The sequence below is a fragment of the Mus pahari genome, chromosome 17 (assembly GCF_900095145.1).
Source record: "Mus pahari chromosome 17, PAHARI_EIJ_v1.1, whole genome shotgun sequence".
In the NCBI taxonomy this organism is placed as follows: domain Eukaryota; kingdom Metazoa; phylum Chordata; class Mammalia; order Rodentia; family Muridae; genus Mus; species Mus pahari.
In genome coordinates this window covers 11,255,576-11,282,338 of record NC_034606.1, presented here as the reverse complement: position 1 = coordinate 11,282,338, position 26,763 = coordinate 11,255,576, and the positions used below count along the sequence as shown (strand labels likewise).

The window sequence follows — 26,763 nt, the reverse complement described above, 5'->3', positions numbered from 1 at the left end:
ACTTTTAAGGGAGCACTCAGGGCTCCATACTAGACCAGAAATCCTGGGAATGTTCACTTGTGAGATGATTAATTTTGTCTCCAAGAAACAGGGGAAGCATCCATTAAATAATTATCCCAATCTTCACTTGTTCTGGGAGACTCTGGTTCCATGACTGAGGGTGAGATGCTCATCTGAGTAACTTAGGCAAGCCATGTCTATCACCGTTGAGAGAAAACAGTCTCTCTAGCCCCATTTTCCTGCAGCTACTATCCAATTGCTCTGTGTTTCTTCACAGCAGTGTGTCATCAGAACTTTTGTCTCAACAATTTGCATCAACTAGTGTGTGCTTGGCCATGCTGGCAAATCTTATTTCTCTTGTCTGCCACATTTCCCTTGGCCTCCCAGCGATGTTCCACAGGCTGTCTTCCTTCTGGGCTTTTGTGACCCTCCTTCCCCAGTGGACGTCCTGCCTGTCCGGTTATTCCATAGGCACTCTATCTCTACCTGACGTACGGACCCCAGGGAATTTATGTAGTCTGTCTTTATGTTCCTGTCCTGTGAAGTATGGTCATATTGAGTCCATCCTTGGACTTCTTGCTCAATCACACATGTATCTGTTCCACATCTCAAAGCCATGTTGAATCCATCCTCAGTGTTACCACAGCAAAATCAGAATTTTTGTTTCACTGTTGACATACTCAGAAACTTGTTTTTCTTCATCCAGTAATGAACTGCCACATTACAACTTCAGGGAAAAATGTGGAATATCACTTTGTTTCTTTGACTTAAGTACGTGTTTTCCATTACTTTTCTAAATGTATCTTAAATACATTTACTTTTCTCATTACTTTCTTTAACATTACCATCCCAGTGAAGGCACTGCTGCTCCTCGTTTATACAGCAGTCATGGCCTTTAGATGGGTATTTGCCTCTGACCTTTCATTCCTAAAGCAGGCCTGCAGCATACTGTTAGAGGAGACTCTGGCCTTGCCTATCTGGATTTAGACCACAATTTACCCCCTCACTAATTACAAGCTTGGGAAGGTGCCACTATTTTACATGCTCAGGAATCCTGCTGATAATAGTGACTTTCTGAGGGGGGACATTGGATTAAATTAGTAAAGATCTGTGTAAAGTGCTTAAAACAGTATTTAATGCTTATTATCAAGATGTGTTATCGCCAACTAAGGCTGTTCTTCATTAGCACTAGACAGATTTTTATCACTTCATGCTTCATGTGTTGAAATAATTGAGATGAACTTAACTACTCCTACAGCCCTGCACATGCCTGGGCTTCAACCTTCCTTAAAGCACAGCAGCATTCATTGTCCCCCTTCGCCTTCCTCTCAAGGAGCCTCAAGGGGCCATTTTATCATCTCAGAAGGGTTATTAATACTCTTGTTCACTTTGCTTGGAATTATCTTACCTATTTATTCTCTAATAGTTTTATTTTGTTCCTACCTCCTTCTTTTCCTTCCTTCCTTCCTTCCTTCCTTCCTTCCTTCCTTTCTTCCTTTCTTTCTCTTCCCCCCCAACCCCCCCCACCTCAACTCAAATGATCTCTTTAGGATCTTTCCATGACAAGCTATCTAATGAGGCTCATCTCCATTAGACAATGCCATGCAATGTGGTTCATTAATAGTACATTACACTCCTAAGTACCCTCTTTACATATTTTCTCACTTGCTTGTGTAATGTCTCTCCTCTCTACCACAGTGTGAACTCTGTAAGGGAAAGCTCTGAGTGCTGGTCCTTATGATGGCTTATAGAATACCCAACACACTAGGAAATCAGAGGTTGTTATCAGATAGGATGGACGGGTAGATGGCATTATTATTTCTCAACACTGAACACAAGATAATAATTGTACTTTGTGTTATTCTGAAGCAAAGTTGGTATAAAGTATTATATGTGTGTGAGTTCTTGCTATGAAAAGATGCTAATGTTGGGAGAATAAATAAAAGGTCTAGTAAAACATAGACTGCCAAAGTACGTTTTCTGCGTAAATCACTCCATGGGTGGAGGCAGGAACACTGCATTCACAAAAATATGGAAGCATTTCTTGCCTCAAATTTTTGTGGTCTGCTTATTATGGGATGACTGCTTGCTGATAGATTTCTCTGTCTGTTTTTAATATGAACGTTTTGAGAACTGCTGATGTTTCCTCTCAGAACAGGAAAGGAAAGGAAGTATTTTAAAGATACATTTTTTTATATAACTCTAAGTCAACTACTTCATCTCTGTAACTAGGAAAATCTCTTCTCAGAGCACTGGGTCCTCTACATAATAATTATATCCTATAATTGTTAGAATTATATGGTAGACATGAGCATGCTACTTTATTTCCTCACCTATGTCCTTCAGTGTATGCTGTGCGGTTAGATTCCACAGCGTCCATATTAACCATGAATTTAAGCTTTGATAGTTTATATGCATCTATCAAACTATCTTCAAAAATACAATATTAGGAACAATTGTATTAACATCATCTGGCACATAGTAGGTATTCAATAACTGTTCGTTGAATGAATGTCAACCGATGATTCTTTGTGAGAATAAAGCAAACTCCATATTACTCCAAGTAATGCCTCCTTATAATGGCAGTGATTCTCCTTTAATGTATGCAACTGAAGTCTGAGCAACATTCAAGCATAACTGAATGTCTCAAGACATTGGGATACAAAAACCGTATTTTCTTCTGGCTGATGTTAAATTTAAATGTGGCTTCTGGAATTATTTAGTTCAACATTTTACAAAGCAAATGAGCTCTGAGATCATCTATATTCAAACCAAGGCCAGAAGGTTTAGAGATATACTTCTTACACTTTGACAGAGCATTTTATTTATAATTTCTGAGAGTTGGTGGAGGGATGCTATTGTTGGTTTGAATTGATTTATTTTTGATTTGGTTTGGTTTGTTCTTTTGAGACAGGTTTTCCCTGTGTAGCACTGGCTACCCTGGAACTTAATTTGTAGACCAGGCTGGCCTCAAATTTAGAGATTAACCTGCTTCTGCCTCTCAGTTGCTGGAATTAAAAGCCTGTGCTACCACACCCACCTCTGAGAGCTGGTGTTTTAATGTTGTAAAATTCTAACAATTCTATGTCATTGGTACTAGGACATTTAAGTAAGGTTTGGCTATCATACATAGCTGCTATCAAGTGTGTTTGGTGACACAGGTTGCTAGGCATATTTGCTAAATGTCAGGAAATTTTATATTACACATTTACACATACATGTAAACATTTTGGTGATATTAAGATTTTAGAAGTACAAATTAACTTGCCAAACTATTTAGTTCTTTCAAATTCTTATGTAAAAGCACTGTAAACCTAAAAATATAATAAAATAATAGTTACGATATAACCTTGACACTGAACTTTTTAATGAATTCCAGATAAGTTTAATAAAAATAAAAAAATGAAACTATAGTAATCTAGAAAATAGTGTGGCTCTTTATTTAGTTGATCTTTAAATAGAAAACAATATTTGAAGCATGTGCTAAAGTATTATATACTTTATAATAATATAAAGATTATTGAAAGATGCTGATATGGTGGTGCACCTCTTTAATCCCAGCACTTGGGAGGCAGATGCAGGTGGATCTCTGTGAGTTTGAGGCCAGCCTGGCCTACAAAGCAAGTCTGAGACAGCCAGGGCTCTGTTACACAGGGAAACATGTTCTCAAAAATTATTGAAAGAAAAATGAACATTTGTAGAGACTTGGCAAAATAGGAAATATTTGAATGTTCAAAAGATTACGAAGGTAAAAGTTAAAATAGTAAGTTAATGTCATATATATTAAATTATATAAATATGTGTGTGTGTGTGTGTGTGTGTGTGTGTGTGTGTGTGTGTGTGTGTAATTCACAGATTTTCCTATACGATCATTACCACTCATTTCTAGTCTGTACTCTTAGCTGCTCAAACCTCCCATCCTTGGCTAAAGGAGCCCTATTTTGGTCTTGTTCCATAGCTTCTGTCTTGCTAAGCTATCAGGCTCCAGGTGAAATGCTCCCTAGCATACTAATAAGCCTCTCTATTAATGTTTATTAAAATATTTATAAACAGAAAGCAAGTAAAGCATATTTGTTGTTATGGTTTTTAATCTAATGAATCAAATAGGCCAAATTGTTTTCTGTTTTTCCTAGTTAACAACTACAATTTTCTATTATTTATTTACTTATTTATATGTACTGAGTGCTAATCTTAAAATTGCTAAGTTCAATTAAAGTTTTTAACATAAACACATGAGTTTTTAAAAATTTCCTTAATTTTTTAAATTGGCACAGCACACTTAAAATAAGATTAAAATTACTTTATAGAATACATAAACATACTTTTTTAATTTGTAGTATACTTTTATACTTTTTTTATACTTATATAATTTTAACTATACTGAATGGTCTCAGAAAACAAAATGGCTCCCCCTACCCAAATAAGCTTTTTAACGTCCTGCCAATAGAACCACAATAGCTCCTAGTCTCCCCCCCCCCCCAGCTATCTTTACAGACCTTAAGGACTTTTTTCTCCCAATCAACTGTGTGAAAACTACTCTGTGGGTGTGTTTCTTTACTTGTTACCATGCTTTGTATAGACAGCAACTTCCAAGGGTTCCTGAGACTCTCAGTATTTTTCCCCTGCTCTTAATTCTATATGGACAGATGCTAAACAACTGAACAATCACATTACCACCACCACCACCAACAACAACAACAACAACAACAACAACAGAAATACCTCTGGCAATCCTCCTGCCTTAGCCTTCTTCTGTTGGGTTGTTGATGGATTGTTTTAACTTCTTCTGGGGTTTTTTAAAACAAGGTCCCTATAGCTCTTGCTGTCCTGGAACTCATTATGTAAACCAGGCTGGCCTTGAACTCAGATATCCACCTGCCTTTACCTCTACTTCCACCATGCCTGGCCCCCGACTTAGCTTCCTAAGAGCCCTAATTTTAGGTATGTGACACCAAGATTGGAAGACCATTTCTTAATAGATAAATTAAACAAAATTTAAATTGTTCGACTTCATTGTAGGTGGAGATCACTTAGGAATAGTCTTAAGCAGGATTGCTTTTACCTAACTTCTAAAAGTAGCCATCCTGAACCTATCTAGTGGGAATTCAAATCATAGACCCCAGAAGGAAATTAACCCATATTTTTAAATGAATCTCATTGTAGTAGTAGTCCTGGTTCTTTAAAATATAAGAGCTATGTTTGTTAGTTTTTATTGCCAACCTGACACAACCTAGAGTCATGTGAGAAGAGTAAACCTACTGAAGGCTGCCTGCATCACGTTGGCCTGGGGATATTTTCTTGATTGGTAATCCATGTAGGAAAGCCCAGCCAACTGTACTATCCCTGAGCAGGCAGTGCCGGGTTCTATAAGATAGCCAGCTGAACATGAGCCATTTAGTAAATCAGGAAGAAGTCTTCTTCTATATCTTCTGCTTCATTTCCTTTGCTGACTTCCTTCTATGACCCACTGACTTGGAAGGGTAAACTAAAATCAACCCTCCCCTCCACTAAGTTGTTTTTGCCCATGGTTTTTATCAAGTGCTCTAGAGCAGGCATACCTACTATAAATCAAAGAAACGTAAACATTCAGTTGCATAATAGGTGTGTGTGTGTGTGTGTGTGTGTGTGTGTGTGTGTGTGTGTGTTTTCAATTCCTCTCCCTCCCGCAGACCAACAGTTGTCCATAGTTTCTTCCTGAAGCCTCATCTTGACCTATCACAGGCATTCTACCAGCAACCTGAATCTCTAAGGATTTCTTCCATTTCCTGCCCAGAAATAGTTCCCTCAATTTATTATTTAGAAGTGTTTGTCATTAATAATTTCTTCATATTAAAATAAGCAATAAATGCTCCATTTATAAATGCGTGATTGTCAGATTATAGATTATACAGGCAAGTTTAGAAGTCAGTAGCAGTGGGAAACAGAAGGCTCACTCCATTTAATAAGTATAGTGGATCCAAAAACTACATGTCTTTTTAAAAAAGATTTACTTTAATTTTATGTAAAAATGTTTTGCCTACATAAATATACTATATACACATAGGTATCATGTGTGTGCCTCGTACCCACAGAGATCAGAAGAAGGCATCAGATCCCATGGACCTAGAGTTCCAGACTATTGTGAATTGTCATGTGGGTGCTAGGAATAGAACCTGGGTCCTCTCTAAGAGCAGAAAATGCTCTTAACCACTGAACTACCTCTCTAGTTCCCAATAACTCTATCTCTTTAATGTATACTCAATAATAATGTCAGTTCACAATGGTAAGATTGAATATAAACCCAAAGATCAACAGCTTGACTTTGCTGTTCTTAGAATGTGACTGTAAATGGTAACTGGAAGTATCTCGAAACTGGAAATTCTGTGACTGGAAGTACAGAATTTCGAAAGTGAGTGTTATTTTCACCCAAAGTGGTAAGAGCAGACACATAGCCCCAAGAGGACTTGAAAGGATAACCTTTCCTTCAGGGCTGCACAGAGGAAATCCCTCAGGTACTATGGGTGACCAGGTGATTCTCTGGCACATGAAGTTCACAGTCTATCCTGACCAGAGCAAAAATGATAGCTCTGTTCTCTCACAGTTACATTCCTCTGTTAGTGTGGGTTCCATAGAAAAATCAGGCAGAGAGCACCGGCCACTGTGAGCACCTGTTGATCTTTTGCATGTTTGCTTGCCTTTGCTCCTCAGTTGAGACAAAAAATGTTCAAATGCAGTGATACATACAAATTCTCTCTGGCTTCTTTGTAAATTGAATCAGGTTGCTGAGTGGACCCAATAACTGTGAGCCCCTTCAGTGCCAAAATTTGGTACATATTTGTTAAGAAAACCCTTCTTCTGGCTAGTGTTTCCCCAACCTCAGTATGGTATGACAAATATGACAGACCTTGTTGGGTGCCAGATGCTGCTTGTGCCCTGGACTGTTGGCTGTCTGACCCTGTTACCTGCCCTTGGGGGTTGGACGTGAGGTGGCTCCAGGTGACAAATACTGCAGCAAGCTCATGTGAATGCTGCTGCAAGCTCCTTTAATACCCTCCATCCCTGTAGGTCCCCCCCCCCCGAAAATATCTCGAAACAACAGTTCCTGATTGGCTGACATTGTCTGCCTCAATCCTTGGTTTGTCAGACAGTCTTCAATTAGGTCCTCCTCTAGGCGATGTCTTTGCAGCTATGCAGCCTCTGGTGTTTACGCAGAGGTGATCACTGCCACTGTTTCTCCTATACGTAGTGATAAAATGCTTTTAGGAGGTACCCAGAGTCCAAGGTTGATTTATGTATTTAACTTTTCAATCCTGTCTCCTGGATTTAAGGCTGTAAATCCTGATGGCAAGTGGACCACGGACTCCAGGTGAACAATTGCCACTGCTTCTTCCACAGTGCCCCAAGTGTCACATCCTAAATTTTACCTAAACTGTAGATAGCACTTAATTCCAGCAGCTGGTGAAGTCACAATGGAAAAAAAGATGCTCTGTTATGCTTTTTTTTTTTTTAACTCTAGAAGAATGTCACAGAACCAAGCAAAACATGTTTGATTCCTATTTATTTAAAATGTAATTTCAAAAGCTTTTCTAGACACTCATTTCCCAACTAGAAATCACTTAATTTTATCCCTCTGATTCTGTGTACTTTCAAGAAGAAAGAAAGACATTCTAAACCATAAATGTTTATTTATCTGGATACAATATCTTTTTAAAAATAATTGGTGGCTCTGATTCACAAATAAATCATTGCACAGGCAGTAAGCAATTTTGAGTGCTCTGACCACATTCATTTTGAATTTATCTCCTTTAGAATGGGAAAAGTTTCTCTTAGGCAATATAAAGATATGTGTATTCATTGCTGGAGTCTGACCCAGTAAGCAAATTTGCACCCTGAGAGAGGAGTTCTGATTTTTATTTTCACTGAAACAAAGGCAAACAAATGGAGGGGAAGGCACAAATAGCATGTGACAGGATAGCTGGGCAGTCTCAGCCCATAGAGGGGCCCACCTCTGGGTCACAGGGCCAAAAGTCACTGGCAACTAAGGAAGAATACAGCGCATTTGCAGACACAGTGTGCTAACTACCATTCACTTCTAGAAACAAACTGTGGACGTTCTCATGCAAAGTAATATGTCTAAAAGTTAAAATAAAAGCAATAAATAATACATTGTCTTGACGTGCCAGGTTCATTTTGTTCTAGGAACTGGGATATTACATAATGATAATCAAGCAGAAGCCAGAAATGGAGGCAATGGCGATTCCTTTTTAGAGAAAGCCTAGGCACGACTCATGAAGTCCTTAGATTTCACTCAGCCCCACTTCTATGCCGTCCTTATTCCAGCTGTGGAGACCCAGGAAAGCCTATGGTAGATGACACATCACTCTGGGTACTCTAACACTCATAAAAACTCAATAGTTCTAATATTATTAGTGGTATGTATCATCTTACAATCTTCCATTAAATTGGTAAAGTAATTCTGAAATTGAAATCAAAATAATTTTCTTTTGTAAAAAGGAGTCGAGTAATAAAAGTTTAAAATTTTGCTGAGTATGTGTATGTGAAAATAACATTAATTTGGTCCTAAATTCTCATGTAATTCTCATTAGATCTTAAATTAATGAATCAAACATCCTAAATACTTTAATAAATAAGGAAAGCATTTATAAGAGACAACAATGTGAGTTTTCTGTTTCTTAATAGGCATCTGTACTAATCACCCTATAATGTACACATTAGCTTAACACAATGAATGACCTTACCTATACTTAGCTATCATGAAACTTAGTATTTATTTTTCCAGTTTACTACAAGTAGGAGTAGATCTGTTTGGACTATTTTGGGTTGTATATATGTGCTTATAAGATAATGTCTTTCTGCTTCTTTGAACTTCTAAACTCAGAGACTCACAGGAAATTCTATTAACCATGATGAGCCATGTGGTCAAAAAGCTTAGGCAATGTCAGTAATATTCAAGTCATTTTATTTTCCTAACAAAAACATTTCTGAGAAGTGCATGCTAATTACCTTGAGTTTTTCTTCTGAATTTTAAATTACTTACCCAATCCAAGTACCTGTGGTCAGCAAGGCCTGATGGCACACACTTCCCAGTGCTTGAGAGGAAGGGAAAGATGGATTTCTGTGAGTTTCAGGCCAGCCTGGGAAACTTAGTAAGACTTTGTCTCAACAACAAAAACAAACAAGCAAAGCCCAAAACTAAAATCTGTGGACAAATATAAACCAAAATTGTACCATATAAAATATTCAAGTAGACATATGCTTTGAGTAAGAAATGTATGTTTCAGAAGTCTTTATGATGGAAAGGCTTATAAGGTATATGGCTGGCTGGTTTTGTGTCAACTTGATAGAAGCTAGTGTCATCAGCGAGGGAAAAGTCTCTGTTATGAGATGCAGCTGTGAAGCATTTTCTCCATTAGTGATGATCTGGGGAGAGTTCAGCCCACTGTGGGTGGTTCCATCCCTGACTGATATTCCTGGGTTCTATAAGAAAGCAGGCTGAGCAAGCCTGTAAGTAGCACCCAGCCATGCTCCTGCATGGCTCCTACCACCAGGATCCTGTTTGAGCTCCTGTCCTGATTTCCTTTCATAATGAAAAGCAATATGGAATTGTAAGCCAACTAAACCCTTTTCTCCCCAACTTGCTCTTTGGCCATGGTGTTTTTGTCCCAGCAATAGAAACTCTAAGGAAATTCTTAAAATAGTATTTTCTTTGCCAATGTGAGTGGCCAAAAAGTATAAAAAGTATGGCAAAGACAAAAGAAGGATCCTAATGGTCATGCCCAGTTTACTTGGATCCTACAAGCCACTCATTCATGCGCATGTGCAGACTACATAGCTGGCGTCCCTGTGCCATGACTCAAAACTCATGGATTTCTGTCTCCTAGATGACACAGGTTGTCCCAGCAGCCAGTCGGTATCGCCTGTGAAGACTCCCTCAGACACAGGGCACAGTCCCATTGGCTTTTGCCCTGGAAGCGATGAAGACTTTACCAGGAAGAAATGTAGGATTGGAATGGTTGGTGAGGGAAGTATTCAATCAGCTCGTTATAAAAAAGAATCCAAGGGAGGCATCATAAAGCCAGGTAAGTACCCTTACTACTCATATTTTAAAATCTATTTCTTTTATTTTTGAGATTAATATAATTATATGAGATTATATATGTCTATTTATATCATTAAATTGTATATATATATTATATATATATATATATGTTAGATTACCTATGTAATTAAATATGAGATTATAACATCATTAAATTTCCACTTCCCTTTCTTTGTCCTAAGCCCTCTCATATATCTCTTTGCTCCTTTGTAAACTAATGGTATCTTTTTATTCCATTATATATATATATATATATATATATATATATATATATATATGCATCTGCCTAGCCTGTATAATATTACATGTGTGTACATTTTCAGGGATGGCCATTTGGTATTGGATAATGAATTGGTGTGTTCTTCCTTTAAGGAGATAAGGTGCAATAAGAGATTTCCATCCAAAACCTGCCTATCAAGTCAGAAATGACTCATGTACACAGGACCCAGAAACCTTTTTAAAGGATGTAGAATATTTAATGCAATAGTTGCTAGCAATTAAGTGTAGTGTGTAACCATCCGAAGCAAGTTTTTTGTGTGTATTTGTGCCTTAGGATCTGGTTTATTGAGATTTAATGACCCTTGGCCAAAAGTATCACTGGAGACAAACCCTCTGATTTCTTTGCTCATAGACACTAATGATATCTAAGAGATCTTTTGTTGACCTTTTTACTTGTATTTTCTCAGTCAACTACTGTTTCAAACATTGTCAATGTGAGAGTCCCTGCTGCTCTTGAATGGAGTCCAATTCTGTGCAGTAAATTCCTTGTATGAGAAAAACTACCTACATTGTCTCTGAACTTTGGGCTGAGTCAACCTGTCCATCTCATAAATATAAAGAGAGGAAATCCAGGAAGCAAGGCCCTCGGGTGACTCTTACAATTAATACAATGCAGAGACAGAGGCTGTTAAAGTTCAGGAAGGCCCTGCTCTCAGGTTAAAATAAAGCCATCTGTTATCCACAGCCCCACTAGACCCTTAGCCAAATCTCACCATCAGTTCTAGATGTATGTTCTACTTTCTTTTAAAAGGCAACTCATTAAAACCAATATCAGTTTATTAAAATAGCAAGCAATTAGTGGCTATCACTTTGGGGATCAGGGACTCTTTATTTTAGGTCCATTGCTCTAGATTTTGGAACAGTGCTGTCCCTACGTCAGAAAGTAGTCCCTGAAATGTCCCTGAGGACAGTAGCATAAAGAACAAATAATGGCCACTGAGATGGTGATGTAATCCAGTAGAGAAACCTGCCAGGAAGGGCTTGGAAAAGGTGAATAACAAGCAAGCAAGCATGCTCTTTGCCAACAGAGCCCTGTGGTGCCTTGGGCAGGAAAAGCCTTCCTGCCAGGCAGAAACTCCTACTGGAAACTTCTGAGAGGCCATCTGTCATTTGGATTTCTGTTGGTTCCTAACTATGCAGATTTAATTAAAAGCTGCATCAAAGAGTGAAGCAAAGCATTCCTGCAGTACTGTTGGATGGTGAATCTGCTTTCCAGCTTCGCTTTTTCCCCCACTTTTGCAAAACATGGAAGGATGCATCTGTGTTTGTCATGAGCTAAGAGTCCAGTCGAAACTTCCGTGGGAAATGGACTGTGTTCTTTGTCCAATGAGTTCAGTCGGAGGGCAGTGTGAAGATGGTGATCACGCGTGACCCCATTTTGAGGGAGTTTGTAATTCAAGGCAGAGCACAGTATGATAAATCTGAGTGATAGCACAGATCAAAAGGAAAGGGATGAACGTCTTCTCCCCTGGTGGCTTTCTGAAGAACCGGGTGGTCACACACACCACCGCCACTCACCTGCTCCCACATACACTAGACCTGTTTGTGGGTGCTGTCAGGATTGTAAGCTATTGTACCCAGAAGTGAAACTGGTTTGCTGCAAGTCCATTAAAATATTCCAGAGTCAACTTGTAGTTGCTGATTCACTACTTGGAGAATATCTTAACCCTGGGAAGAAAAGAATCCACTGACACTATTTTACAAATTAAAGTATTAAAACCTTTGTCCACAGATTGGCTAGAAAGGTGGGGAGTAGGCAAAATTACACAACTGAAACAAATAGGAATAATAAGAGGAAAAGAATCACTGGAGGCAGTTGAAGGGATGAGTAGTTAGTGCCAAGAAATCTACCCAGAAGCTGAAATGTTGAAATCTGCATTTGAAAGATGCCGCGGTATCTCCTTAGCCTAGGCATCAGATATCACCAGCTACTGAAATTAGAGACCTGGTTGGCTGAACTATAATAACCTCAAAACAATGGCCCAGGATTGGTTACTTCTAGAGAAAAAAAAAAAAATTCCCACATCCAAGAGGCATTTGCTAGAAAACCCAGAAGGTATCAACTACGTTAGTGATTAGTCATCCCTGGTTCCCTTAATAGAGCCCTTTTACACGGTGAAGCCCAGATGTGTTCCTGGTCGTTTGTCTACTTCGGGATTAGTTTAGTGAAGTGATACAACTAGTTGGCCCCTTACCTGAATCCATTCTTACAACCTCTGCTCCCAGAGCACCAGTGCAGGTCTGAAAGTTAGCATGCCAGGCAGAGCGCCAGGTGCAGCGCCAGGTGCAGCTCTTCCAGTTGTCTCTTTGGAATTTGAATTTTTTTCAGTGTGTGCAGGTGGGTCTTGAACTCACAGCAATCCTTTTGCCTTAGCCTGCTAAGTGCTGAGATTCCAAGCATTAGCCACCACTTTATAACTGCCATCTGGTTTTGTTGTTTTTGTTTGTTTGTTTTGAAAACAGGATGATTATATTGTTTTCTCTCCCCCAACGCCTCCCAGATCTTCCTCACCTGCTCTTGCATTCAAATCCACACTCTTTCTTTCTTTCTTTCTTTCTTTCTTTCTTTCTTTCTTTCTTTCTTTCTTTCTTTCTTTCTCTCTCATTGGAAAACAAATGGGCATCTAAGAAACAATAATAAAATTTTAAAAAAAAATAAATAAAAACAAACAAACCAGAATAGTACAGAATGAACAAACAAAACAGAAGAAAGCCAGTTAAAGAAAATGCACAAGAAACACATATAGACGCAGAGACGCACACGTTTGTCCACACAGAAATCCCATAAAAAGCCAAATCAACTAAATGCCAAAACATATACACAAGAGATCCTCCAAAATTCTTTTTTTTTAAGTTTTATTTATTATTATTATATCTAAGTACACTGTAGCTGTCTTCAGATGCCCAAGAAGAGGATGTCAGATCTCATTACGGATGGTTGTGAGCCACCATGTGGTTGCTGGGATTTGAACTCAGGACCTTCGGAAGAGCAGTCGATGCTCTTAACCCCACTGAGCCATCTCTCCAGCCCGAGATCCTTCAAAATTCTATTGAATTCATTTTGTGTTGACCATCTACTGCTGGACATGGAGCCTGCCATTAAGTAGTTTGTATCCCCAGTGACTGTTGTAGAAAACTAATTTTTCTTTTGTGAGAATTATCAATTGTAGATAACTTCTGGGTTAGGAATTGGGGCATGTATCTCGTTCCCATCTCAGTGCTGAGAGCTCATTTGGCTTAGACCTGTGCAGGCTCATGCTGCCACAGTCTCTGCAAGTTTACATGTGTTTGCGACCTGTGGTCTGTAGAAGTGTTTGTATCCTTGGTGTCTTCCATCCTTTCAGGGTCTGAGCGGGGTGGGCAAGGTTTGATGAAAATATTGTAAGTGTTACAGCTCTGAGGGGAAGCAGACATTCCATTTAGGACTGAATATTACAAAGTCTTTCACTCTCTACACATCATTCTATTGTAGGTCTTTGTATTTGTTCCATCTAGTGCCGGCGGGAGCTTTTCTGATGATGGCTGAGAGAGAAAATAGTCTATGAATATAGCTGACTGTTATTAGGAATCATTTCACTGCCACGTTCTTTTATCAGAATAGAAATATTAGGGTTTTCCCTAAGCAGTGTTGGGGATGGCTTCCATCTCACGGAGTGGGCCTTCAACCCAATCAGATAGTAGTTGGTTACTCCCACAGTGTTGTGCCACCATTGCACCAGCTTATTTGCAGACCGGTCACCGCTGTAGATGGAAAGGTTTGTAGCTGGGTTTCTGTTTACTTTCTCCTCAGTGATCTGCAGAATGTGTTCCAGTACCACAAACCCTGGTGAGTGTGGGTGAAAGAAGACTCTACACAGACACCAGCTTGACTTTCTATTCTTTGTGTTCTTCGACACGGAGTTAATTTCTTCACATCTTGGCAGCCATAAGCAAAAGACTGCAGCAGCAAAGTATAGCCTCAAGCATAGACTAAAATCTGTTTCTGACATTGAAATAGATAAGTGGAAATATTTGAAATTAAATTTACTTTGAGGATTGGCAAGCATTCTGAAATATGGCTGATTACCAGTAATACCAACAGAAAGAAAAGCTGAGAGTTTTACTAAGGACGCACTGTCCTTGGCAAAATTCCAACTCTTAACTCAATTAATTTTAACATCTGTACAAAAAAGTTGATGTCATTATTCTATATTTTGCAGTTCTGAACAATAAAATACAAAGATGTTTAGTAACTCATCCCAGATCACAGCTCTTATAAATGGATTTTAAATAGGACAACTACACTCCTTACTTTTAACCACTACAGAAGTTGTAAGATCTGCCTCAAAAAATGTAATTTTAAATAGAGTAGAGCACTGTGACAATCTAAAAAGATATACTGGTATAAATCATAAATATGTATATACATATATTTAAACACATATATTATTTATAAATATCTAAAAATTCTTATTATTTTACTTTATCCAATATAGTCATGGGTACATGGAGATAACTACAGCTGATGGCAATGTAATATCAGTTACTTTCAGAAGGTTGAACATGAGCTGTTTTAAAGCAAACCAGTGAAATAAATCATGAAGACAGGATGTAAACATTAAAGGAATGTCATGGTCCTACATTATTTTCATTTAATCATAAGTGAAGCCACTCTCTACAAAGTTTGTAGAGTACCAGTAATACCAATAGAAAGAAATCTGAGAGTTTTACTGAATACTCACTGTCCTTGGCAAAATTCAAGCTCTTAACTCACTTAATTTTAACATCTCACACACACACACACACACACACACACACACACACATACACACACACATACTTATAAGTATAAATAAACAGAAACACAGAGAATATAAAGACAACTATGTTTTTATACACACACAGAGTGAGGGTAGGGAGAGGGAGAAGGGCAGAGAGTATATGAATATGACAATGTTTGGTGATAGAATTCAGTCTACCATTTTCTTGATGTCCTGGCTGGTTTATACTGCCAACTTAACATGACCTAAAAATGATGGAAGCTTCTGTGAATTTACCTTTATTCATGACTGGTATGGGAGGGAGGACTTAGCCCACTCTGGGCAATGATATCCATAGGCTGGTGGGACTGGGAAAGATAAGAAAGCTGGCTCAGCATGAGGCAGAGAGCAAGCCAGTAAGCAGCAGTCCTCTGCGGCTTCTGCTCCAGGTTCCTGACATGACTTCCCTGAATGCTACACTGGAACCTAGCATTAAAAGCACAGCAAACCTTTCTTTCCCCTAAGTTGCTTTTTGGTCAAATCACAGCAAAAGAACAAAGCTGGAACACGAGATAAGAACTCTAACTTATTAGGTTCTCAAAGGAAGATCATTACTTTGACTAAAAGAGCATTTGAAGTTACTGTAAAATGGGACTCTGAAGTTCTCATGCTGAGAGAAAATGTTCACAAGGAGCACAGCAGATGATGTTTTGTGGTAGACCATTTCATACTATCCCAGCAGGACCAAAACAGCAGCATCAAACACGGATGTAATGAGCGTACTTCAGTGTTTATCTCTATGGTTGGTTTACATATTTACTCTCATGCCTTTCCTCCCATCTGTGCCTTTGATGACGTACTCAATCAAAATAATGGTGCCAAATGGACCTTAGTGGGCTTCCCCGAAGAATTAGTGAATCGTAATCCTCTCGAAGACAACGCTGTCCAAATCCCAGTCTCCTAGGATTTATTGCGTGGCCAGTGTTTGCAGCCACTGAGTTGGGGGTCTGCCAAATGCTCACTACTTACTCTGATGCATTGAGGAAGCCACACAGGCCTCTCAGACTGAGGGAGATACAGCCAACCACTCCCACCTGTGAGCTGCTTTGTCAGTCCTCAGCGTGACAGACGTAAACCTGGAAACATCTTTCATATGCAAACTTGCAAAGCAAGAGCTATGAATCCTGCATATATATGTGTTTTAGGTTGGGCTTTTTATTTCCTCCATATCGGAGAAACACTTATTAAAGAGTGTCTGCAAAAGAATGGGAATACTTGAGGAGTTCCAGTACTTACCTGCTTGGTAAAAATACATGGTTGTAATAGCTTACAGTCAGTCCCACATCCTGTGGTAACAAGAGAGGAGGACTGTGGTATCAGTCAGGGTTCTCTAAAGGAATACCCTGATACAATGAACTAATTTACATATATATGTGTGTTCATATTTATATGTTTACATATGTTCATATATATGTATAATTTAGAGTGGCTTTACAGGCTGTGATCTGAGTAGTCCAACAATAGCTGTCTCCTGATGAAAAAAGCCAATGATCTGGTAGTTGTTCTGTCCATAAGACTACATGTCTCAGTAATCCTAGTCTGGTGCTAGAATCCCAAGGAATTCCTAGAGAGTTGCCAGTTTAGGAGTTACAGAGACAAAGTTCAGAGCTGAGACAGAAGAAAGGACCATCCAGAGACTGCCCCACCCACAGAGCCATCCCATATACAACCACCAAACCCAGACACTATTACATATGCCAGCAAGATTTTGCCGACAGGACCCTGATATAGCTATCTCTTGTGAGGCTATGCCAGCGCCTGGAAAATATAGAAGTGGATGCTCCCAGGACCCCTAAAGAAGGAGCTAGAGAAAATAAAGGGGTTGGCAACCCTATAGGAGGATCAACCATATGAACTAACCAGTACCCCCCCAGAACTGTGTCTCTAGTTGCATATGTAGCAGAGGATGGCCTAGTTGGTCATGAATGGGAGGAGAGGCCCTTGGTCTTTCGAAGATCATATGCCCCAGTACAGGGCAATGCCAGGGCCAGGAAGTGGGAGAGAGTGGGTTGGGGAGCAGGGCAGGGACGGGGAGGGTATGGGGACTTTGGGATAGCATTTGAAATGTAAATGAAGAAAATATCTAATAAAAAAATGAAATGTAAAAAAAAAAGTAGGTTTTAATACAAGCAAAGGAATGGCTCAGGATTGATAAACTTATCCGTGAGAGTGAGGCCAAGTAGGCAAGAAGCAAAGGCTTCCTTCTGTTGTTATGGTGGCCCAGAATGGATCTCATCAATAATGATCCAGGTTTAGGAGAGGTGTTCTACCTCAACCCAACAAAGGTGTGCCCGGGTACTTGGGTTTCAGTTAATTCCAGATGTAGTCAAGTTGACAGCTGAGTCTAACCATCACTGGTCACATTTTCCAAAATCCAGAGAGGGAGATTGGAGGCTCCTTGTGAAGATACTGTAGACTTAAATAGAGGTACCAGTGACCTGAGTTTATTGTTTTCTTCACAACTGCATTTGTAATATAGCATTTGGTTGTACTTGTACAGTGGTACAAGTACATATAAATATGGAGAGAGAGAGAGTGAGAGGGAGGGAGAGAGAGAGAGAGAGAGAGAGAGAGGGGGGGGGCAGGCAGACAGGCAGACAGGCAGACAGACAGACAGACAGACAGACAGACAGACAGACAGAGACTGTTTCCTTGAATAAATCAGGTAGCAAAATTCTTCTACCACTTAACCTGGATCAGGGCATCACTAATAGGCATCAGTAAATAGGCTCTATGGCACCAACCAGAGGTTAGCTTCGAAACATGATTATAATATATTTGACAGAATACTTGTAGCATTGCATAATGATGATTACCCTACATGAGAGTTTAAAGGAAGGGGACCCTCAGTTCATCATGTAATTAAGAGGTTTCTGCTAGACCTAGGTTTGCCTCCTGGGTATGCATTCACTACCTTATCTGCTTACTTGATACATATCTATGAACTGTTTTCAAGGTACTGACAGCATTCTCATTAAGTGAATAGAGAAGAGGAGAGAATGATGTGGTGTCTGCTCTCATGTCACCCAATTTAAATGTGAGGATGTAGCTGAAACATAGGGGCATACTGAGATAAGTTTCAGTTGTGAGAATAAAGCAAGGTCATAGGCTAGTCACCAGGAAAGGCAGGGCATGAAGAACTGAGGCTATCCTTTCCAGCTTGGGACTTAGGTGGGTGGCTAACAGGATGGTGAATGAAGAAGGGAAAGATGAAGTCTGTGTTGTCAGAGTGATGGAAGACCATGTCAGGGCTTCAAGAGCGAAGATGCGGTTCGAGCTATGTGCTTGAGATTTCTCATGTAACTCTTAGAGCTTGAATTCCCTAGTGCAACTGAACAGGATATAAAATCTAGATGGCTAAGTGCAGGATGGAGATAGAGGAAGCAGACAAGCACAGCATAGATGACTTAGCACAAAGGTTCCATTCTCTTAATAGCATTGGATTTGCCAACTCTGGGGAGTTTGGGATATAAGAAGTCATAAGTTATAAGTGATTTAGAATATATTTCTTTTGGGGGGGTTGGTTTTTTGAGACAGGGTTTCTCTGTGTAGCCCTGGCTGTCCTGGAACTCACTTTGTAGACCAGGCTGGCCTCGAACTCAGCAATCCCCCTGCCTCTGCCTCCCAAGTGCTGGGATTAAAGGCGTGCGCCACCACTGCCTGGCTGAATGTATTTCTTTTAATTAAGAGTATTTATGCTGTCTTATTGATTTAGATATAGGACTTTATATATAACACGTGTGTGTGTGTGTATGTGTGTGTGTGTGTGTGTGTGTGTGTAGACAGGGTCTTACTATGTAGCCCTGGCTGACCTGGGACATTGTATATAGACGAGGCTAGTCTTGGTCTCACAGAGGTCGGCTTGCCTCTGACTCACTGGTTCTTGTAAGTGCCCTACCACTCCAACTACTTATACTATATTTAAAAGTTTTCCTCAGTCATTTTCATCTCTTGAGCTACTTTTTTACTTTTTCAGATCAAATCATCTTCGCCTTGGCCTACTTTCTTTGAAGTTAAAGCAACGTCGAGTCCATGTCTTATAGTCACTCCCATAGGTTGTGTATATAAGCCTACATTTATCATGAGGGTATAGGTTTTTATTAACCCCAAATACACTGATTAAACTTATATTTCTTCGTCCCTTGCAGAATAGCACTTAGGTATTTGGGTGGCTTAGGCTGAAAGGGCAGCTAAACTGCTGCAAAAGTTATCTCCTCCTTGAGTGGCCATAATGCCTGTCATGTACCAGGTAGAGGGAAGGGACAAGGGGAGCATGAGAGGCATTTGGTCATCTTTAAGACAGAATGAAGGGGGCCCCGTGCCATTTCTAATTATAACCCAGGACAACTTAGTCACCTGTGAGCATAGAAGAATGGACTGTAGATATAGATATTAGTAAATAACCAACAAGTTGTCACAGTGGTCCCTGCATAGCAGAAGGATAGCTGGCTATTCTCTGATCCTGTTGGTATCTGAGTGTTCTTTCACTACTAAGAGCTATTCAGTCCCTGAGATCACATAGCAAGAGGTGTAGGGTTTCATGGGCTCTACACCCAATCACTTGCTTCATTGCTTACAAGGGATCCTTAAAATGTGCAGGATATCATTCCTTGGGAATAATTAGAAAATAAGTTTCTTACCTAAGCATGAGCTGAGCAAGGACAGCAGTAGCATGCCAAAGTGAAAGGGAAAAGACCACAAAGCTTCAACCCTGCACAAAGAAATATAGGCAACTCGGGAATCTGAGAGAGAGAGAGAGAGAGAGGGAGAGGGAGAGGGAGAGGGAGTCGGAGACGGAGACGGAGACGGAGACGGAGACAGAGACAGAGACGGAGATAGAGAGACGGAGACGGAGAGAGACAGAGAGACACAGAAAGACAGACAGACAGACAGAGATAGACAGACATAATCTTCCCCAGGGAAGTGCACACAAACTGGTCATCTAAATCGTCATCTCCAAAAACATACAAAGAAGTAATATTATACAGACCAAGCAGGTTATATTTAGAAATATGTGCGAACCCACACACATGCATGCACACACCACCACCACCACCAACAGCAATTAATGGAAAATATGCCACAGATTTGAAAGAGAGCAAAGAGGGGTGTATGGGAGGATTTGGAAAGAGGAGAGGAAGAGAGAAATGATGTGATTATAATCTCAACAATGAAACAAAAGAAAGTGGGTTTTAAAATATTTAACATCTAAGGTTCTCCTTTTATTTTAAGAAATCCCATCAGCTGAGCTCTGAGAATGGCCAGAGCCATCACAGACATGGGTCATTTCAGACTGACATGTGGTTTTCAAATGACACTTTGTTCCAAGAAGGTAATTATGAGAACTCTACAATAAGCAGCTTGGGGGAGGCTCAGTATACAAAGATTCCTGATTCTTTGAGAGGTAATTGTGGAAGGAGGTACTCTACTTACATTTAGACGTGAAAGTAGGGTGAGCTAGCTCAGACTTGAGCAGGTTCAGGGAGGGCTAGCAGAAGGGAGAATATGCCGAGAAGTGTTCTCTCTTTTTCTCAGTTGTACATAGAAATAATGAATACTTAGCTTTTCCTCCACGCTATGGGGGTCATAAATGACGTGAGGCCTGGAGCAAAGCAAATACAAGAGCCTAAGTCCCACATGGCACTGGCAAACAAATATACACAGCCTCCACCTTTGCAGTTGTCAGTGTCAGCATTGGACAGAATGCCGTGTTACAGCAGAAACCCTATGCCTGACAAACAGTATTTACTCAATGGATGAGCACGTTCATTGCAATCCAAAAAAAAATGGGAGGAGTTTACAAATTACACAACGTCCAAGCATTTGAATACTCCCTTCCCATTGGGCGTCTGTTGTCTGTAGAGTCTTGATAAGAATCGTCCTGATGTCAGGAAGTACTCAGTTGGAAGTGTCTATTTCTAGAAAGCTCCTATTTGGAAAGTGTTCCTACAGTTGTCCCAGAGAGCCCCAGATTCCATTTTCTCCTTCTCGGAACACCAGAGCTCCCCTGCTCTTCTCTGCCTGGCAGCGTGGCGAAGTGACCTGCATACTTAAATAGCTGTAATTCATGCAGTGCCCAAGCTTGTCCCTCAAAATGTCACATGCTCGCCATTGGATTTAGAGCACTGTAGGTGTTTGGTGTCATTTCTGGCTTATTCACTTGGGTATTATAATCAAAATGTGGAATACGGTTGTATGCTTTGTACTTGTATTGCCAAAGGATTAGCTGTGACTGGTGTGCAAGCGTTTGCTTCCATTTGACAATTTGGTATTTCTGCAAATGCTTTGTGTCCATTCACAAGGGCAATGCTTTCATTTGAAATGCTGCAGTCACCAGGGAAAAGGCTCAGTGCTCTTCCCTGATAGGCCAGCTCTCCCTCTGCCTCCTGTTGCTATGGTGCCCAGCAGAGTAACTTCCTTGCCCTACACATGTAGGAAGCTCCGTCTCCATGGATACCCCACTCTGAGATTGTACTCTACTGAGAGATGAGCTGCACACACTGTATTTCTGCAAAAGGCATACCTCAGCCTGTGGTGGGAGGCTGCTTTCAAAGGCAGTGTTTGCCATGAAAGTCTATGGAGCTTACTCTCTTAGTAAGTACTGTTAGTCACAGTAAGTAAATGGATATGCTGTGTGTGTGTGTGTGTGTGTGTGTGTGTGTGTGTGTGTGTGCGCGCGTGTGTGTGTGTGTGTAAAGTTAATTGCAATAGGATACAAATATATAATAAAAACAAATTTTAATTCTGCCATTTAGGTATTCTGAATCCAGTGTCAATAACTAAAGTTTTTTTTTTCTTTAATGCCTACATATGTTGTTTCAATTTCTTCATCTTTTGTGAGTTTTTGTATGTGAATTAATACCAAAAGTTAAGTTTAAAATGACTCTGGATGATTATATTTTAACCTGTTCTCTTTACTCTAAGCATTGCGTAGTGCATTTGTAAATAGTGAGTGTGGCATAATGAGTGTTTGAGCTAGGGGAATAGACAAGCAGGCCACAATTAATGCTAATTGACACCTCCCACGGTTTGCAGTGGGCCTCTGTGTAGGCTGAGATGTGATGTGTTTATTATCAAGAGAGAGCGACAGCTTCTGTGATTAGTGAAAGATGCCCATGTCTGCTGTTTAGCTATGAAAAATATTCAGGGCACGTCTGTCTGACCTACTTTAATTTACTTTTCTTCCATGGCATTCTTAGAAATTTGGAAACTCTTCATGTCTATGGGTTGCAATGTGGAAGATTTTTTTTATTTGTGTGGTCTGAGTTGATGGAATATTTTCTCTTTAGTGTACATTCCAACAGTGTAAAGGTTGAATTCTCGCTGTTGTAAAACACAAGAGTCAACTTAAAGTACCTTTCATCTGCAAGGCAAATAATTAATGACTGTGCTGTTAAAATTATTAGTCAAAACATTAGAATGGCTATACATATGTTACTCTGACTCTAGCTAAACAGTCTAAAAACTATAACATTAAGGTTTTTTAGAATGACTTCAATAGATGTGCAACATATACAAATGACTGCAAATACAAAAGTGGGCCATAAAGTAAAAGAAGCTGATATTTGGGGCGGGGGGGGGGGGGAATGAGAGAGAACACAGAGCACTGTGCTAGATTGTAAAGTTATTTTGTTTTCCATAATTCATGGCCATTCAAGCAGAGGACATACTATTTGGTATCATGTTTTCCAACAGTTAGTCATAAAGTGTGGTTGGTTGGCCCAAATGACAGAAGGTTCCACCCCCGAAAGCATGAATGTACTGATGACTATTATGTTTCCAACTTGTCACATGGGTCAAGTTTTAGGTCAGCAACTGGATATTTTATTTTATAACCACCATTTATATCAGTTGATACAGCAATGTGCAAATCTGTATATCTGTATCTAATGACATAGATTTCTCTTTCTTATCTTTGAAAGTAAGGTGTGTATGTGTGTGGGGGGTGTGAGGGTGTGTATGGTATGTATATGGTGTATATATGAGTTCGTGTATGGTATATGTGTGCGTTTGTGCTATGTGTGGTGTGTGTGTATATATGTACATATGTACATTGCATGTGTGTAAGTGTGTGTTTAATTTGACTTCAAAATGTCTTTGTCTTTCACCTAAAATATGCAGAAAAAATATTGCCAATCAACTAAGGTTATTCTGAAAATTTGATGTCATATGGCATCCTGTAAATATTAGGTGGTATTACAGTAAGATTACTATAAGTGTAGTCATCATCATTGTGACACCACAGAGCAGTCAAGGGAGGTTTCAGATAACAGCTTGAGCAGTCTTTTTCAGCCTATGAATTGTACGAAGAATCTACAAGCACTTGGCATTTTGAAGGGAGTCGTGAGTTCCAGTGTACAAGAGAATGGAACTATCCCAAAGTAAAACATTTTGACTTTTTGTCCACTTCAGATAGGCTGCTTTGTGTTTTGTTAAATAGTTACACATGCATAACAGAATACTTTCCAATTGACTGTGTTGCTGGTAACAGTGGCTATTGAAGCGCTTACAGTGTGGAAGTATGGTGAAGGAAGCTAAACCACAGCACAATTCTAGTTCATATTGATGCAACGGATTGAGTATGTAACAATTGAAATCTAGGCTTGAGGTTTTTAATCTCACTTCCTGAAAATATTTCCATTCATGGTTAGTGGAGGGGATAAAGTATTTTAAAGAAAGAGTAATTGCATTAAGTTGAAAGAACAGCGAATGGTGGGAGAGGAATTGATGGGAAATGACTGATTAGTATGTATAGAAACAGGCCCCATGCTGGGAGTTTTCCTTTTGCACTAATTCTGTATGACATTAAATCAAAATTTAAAAAAAAAAATAAATGGAATGAAAAATAGAAATCGGTGGTGCCATATGCCCAGAGCCTGCTGGTGCTTATTTTAAAGCAGGGGAAGAGCTGACCTAGATTATACTTTGCAACGTTATTTTCATTTTGTCATTTTGTTTCTGGTTTTTTCTCTCTAGCATATTCTATTTCTTCCATCTGTTTGCCCTGGGAAGAATGTGGTGTTTGTATAAAGGACTATATCACTAGCCCACATGAATAAAAAAAATGGGTTAAGGTGGGGGCTCTAGAGATTAAGAGGCATTGTAGATACACATCCCCCACCTACCTTTTGCTGAGCATCCTTCCACATGTACATCACTCAGATGATCTAGTAAGCCTCTTTTCTAGTGTTCCAAGACAATTAAATCTTTAACGTCATCCCTCCTAACAAAGCAGCTTTCAGTTTTACCTGTCTTTAAAAAAAAAAAAAAAGCCCTTATTTTTCCCATTGATGTTAGCCATGCATTCATATGCTTGGGCAGCTTGTCGCAGTTTGTATGTTAAGTGTTTGGGTTGCTGTCATATCATTAGTTGACCCCTGGGAGCATTAGGCAGTGTTGATTAACAGTTCTGTATGCTGAGTCCTTTTCCAACCATAGAGCTTGTGGCTGATCAAGTGGAGGGGTGTTCCCTTGGCTGATGCAGTGGTGACATTGTTCATGGAAACCAGATAGTCCTGAGTCTGGTTTCTTGTGCTCACTTCAGCTACTAAGATAAGCAGCTCCACAGGTCTCTTCCAGGAAGATCTGATTTCTGCCAAAGACTAGGAGCAGGCCTGACTGTTCTTGAGCCATGGGTGCTATGCCAGAACCTGATACTGGTTTACAGCCTGACACCCAATGCTTTTCTTCCTGAGCAGCAGTAGCAGTGAGGGATCCCAACCATAAGTTTAGAAGAGAGTTCATAAAGAGAGATGGTTTGGAAGCTACAGAGTGCATGCACCACTGTCTTCTTGCTGCCAAGCCCAAAGCTGTGGCCCTTAAAGGGGTTTGCTTGGACCTTGAGAGTTGGCTAGGGCTCTGCAGCATAGCATGTCTACCATCAGTCTCTGCACCATTCAACAGAGCTGAGTCCAGCTCCACACTAATGTTGCCCACCAAAATATTATGCTTTTATTATGGTTTCTGGGTTATATTTAATGGGTATCTCTAAACCATTCTTTATTGAGATATAAACTTCTCTAGAACAGAAACTATCTTTTCCGCTTCTCCCTTACCCTGCCTTCCACCTGGCCACCCTCTTTCTCTGTGTTACTCTGTCAATCATTTCCATGCTCTTTCTCTTAGTTGACTCATTACATTTTGTTGTGTTAGACTTTGTCACTTCCCTTCTTCCTTCTTAAGCATTGCACATGATGTGTGCCTGGAGAAGAACATTTGTAATGGGTGTGAATTAAAGAGCGTAACAGTGACCTGTTTCCATCTGAAGAACTCCTGTCATGAAAACATGCCTTGTATTCTCAGATTCTACCCTCTGCTTCACAGCAGTACTGACCATTATACCACAGGGTGTGTGTACGTGTGCGTGTGTGTGTGTGTGTGTGTGTGTGTGTGTTTATTTCCTTACACTTAAAGATAATTTTGCCACCTTGAACACATATTCTTGAAAAATATGATGGAATTCAAAGGTACATGTTTTTTTTAAACCCTAAACCAATGTTTTCTCTATTTTTCCACTCTCCTTCTTTGCCCAATACCTTGTACTTGGTAGGTGTTCAAGGGATGCTTGTGAAAAGGCACAATTGAGCCTAGGAGGTGTTGTGACTCTAGATGGCAAGGTAGTATTGACTGACTCCAGTTGGCTTGGTCCTTTGGACCCTTGTTTCATCTCTTCAGGTGCTTGTAAATGTAAGGCACATGAATGTCACATCGGATCTGATTGCTTCGGGGCATTTTCCTACTGGCATTTCCAGACCCTGCTTACCTTGTTTTTGCAATCCTTGCCAACATTCTCCAGTGGCCATAAAGAAAGTAGCTTTCATTGTTCGTAAGGCTTTGCTTTGCTTTTCTGTTCTTTTTGGTTTTTTTTTTTTCATAAAACATCATGCCTGGGGTGGAGAAGGAAGAAGCAGAGAGAGCAGAGAACATTGAGTACACTTGAATTTAAGTTAGCTTGTATAGTGGGTGGGACAGATTAGCTAGGCAGGCAAAGGCCTGGCCTGAGAACGTGTGCTCGGTGCCAGCTGTCACTGAGAGTGAGATCCTGGGGAAGGTTTCATTAAAACAATCCATAGACATGCAGAGCTAATCTTTGGGCAGAGCCTCATCTAATTGTGAGTACCCTTCATTCTCTTTAAAAGCTAGACATCTCATTAGAATAAGCAGAAAGCCCTATCAGAGGGAAGGAACAGCAAAGGGGAGTGCCCAGAAGCTCCAGACTTATAGGAGCTTGAGAGTAGGAGTGGTTTGCCTTTGATAGACAGTGATAGGGGTACAGGACTAGAGCCCATTGCTGGAGAAAGACTGCCTTCCCTTCCTTGCCTGCACCCAAGCTCCGGAAGAGGAGCAGGAGTAAAACACAGTATCCCAGGCACATGTCCCCGAAGAACTGCAGTTTCTTCTCTGGTTCTCCTAGAGGCAGAAAGAAGAAAGGAAACAGAACATGTAGAATTGCATAGGTAGCAGAAGATGGACTAATCGGCCATCACTGGAAAGAGAGGCCCCTTTGGTCTTGCAAACTTTATATGACCCAGCACAGGGGAAGGCCTGGGCCAAGTAGTGGGAGTGGGTGGGTAGGGGAGCAGGGGC

General features: G+C 40.1%; 1 protein-coding gene across 5 annotated transcripts in view; it reads left to right on the top strand.

Moving 5' to 3' along the window:
• Nucleotides 1-26,763, top strand: part of Sybu (syntabulin) — a 104,222-nt gene that overhangs the window by 49,090 nt on the left and 28,369 nt on the right. For 4 of the 5 annotated variants that reach the window (XM_021216411.2, XM_029548039.1, XM_029548038.1 and 1 more), the window contains exon 4: nucleotides 9,882-10,079. In XM_021216411.2, coding sequence (XP_021072070.1) covers nucleotides 9,882-10,079 — 198 coding nt within the window. Of the gene's footprint in view, nucleotides 1-9,881; nucleotides 10,080-21,476; nucleotides 21,772-26,763 lie in introns of those variants that run through there. The other variant, XM_021216416.2, reaches the window with a different exon arrangement.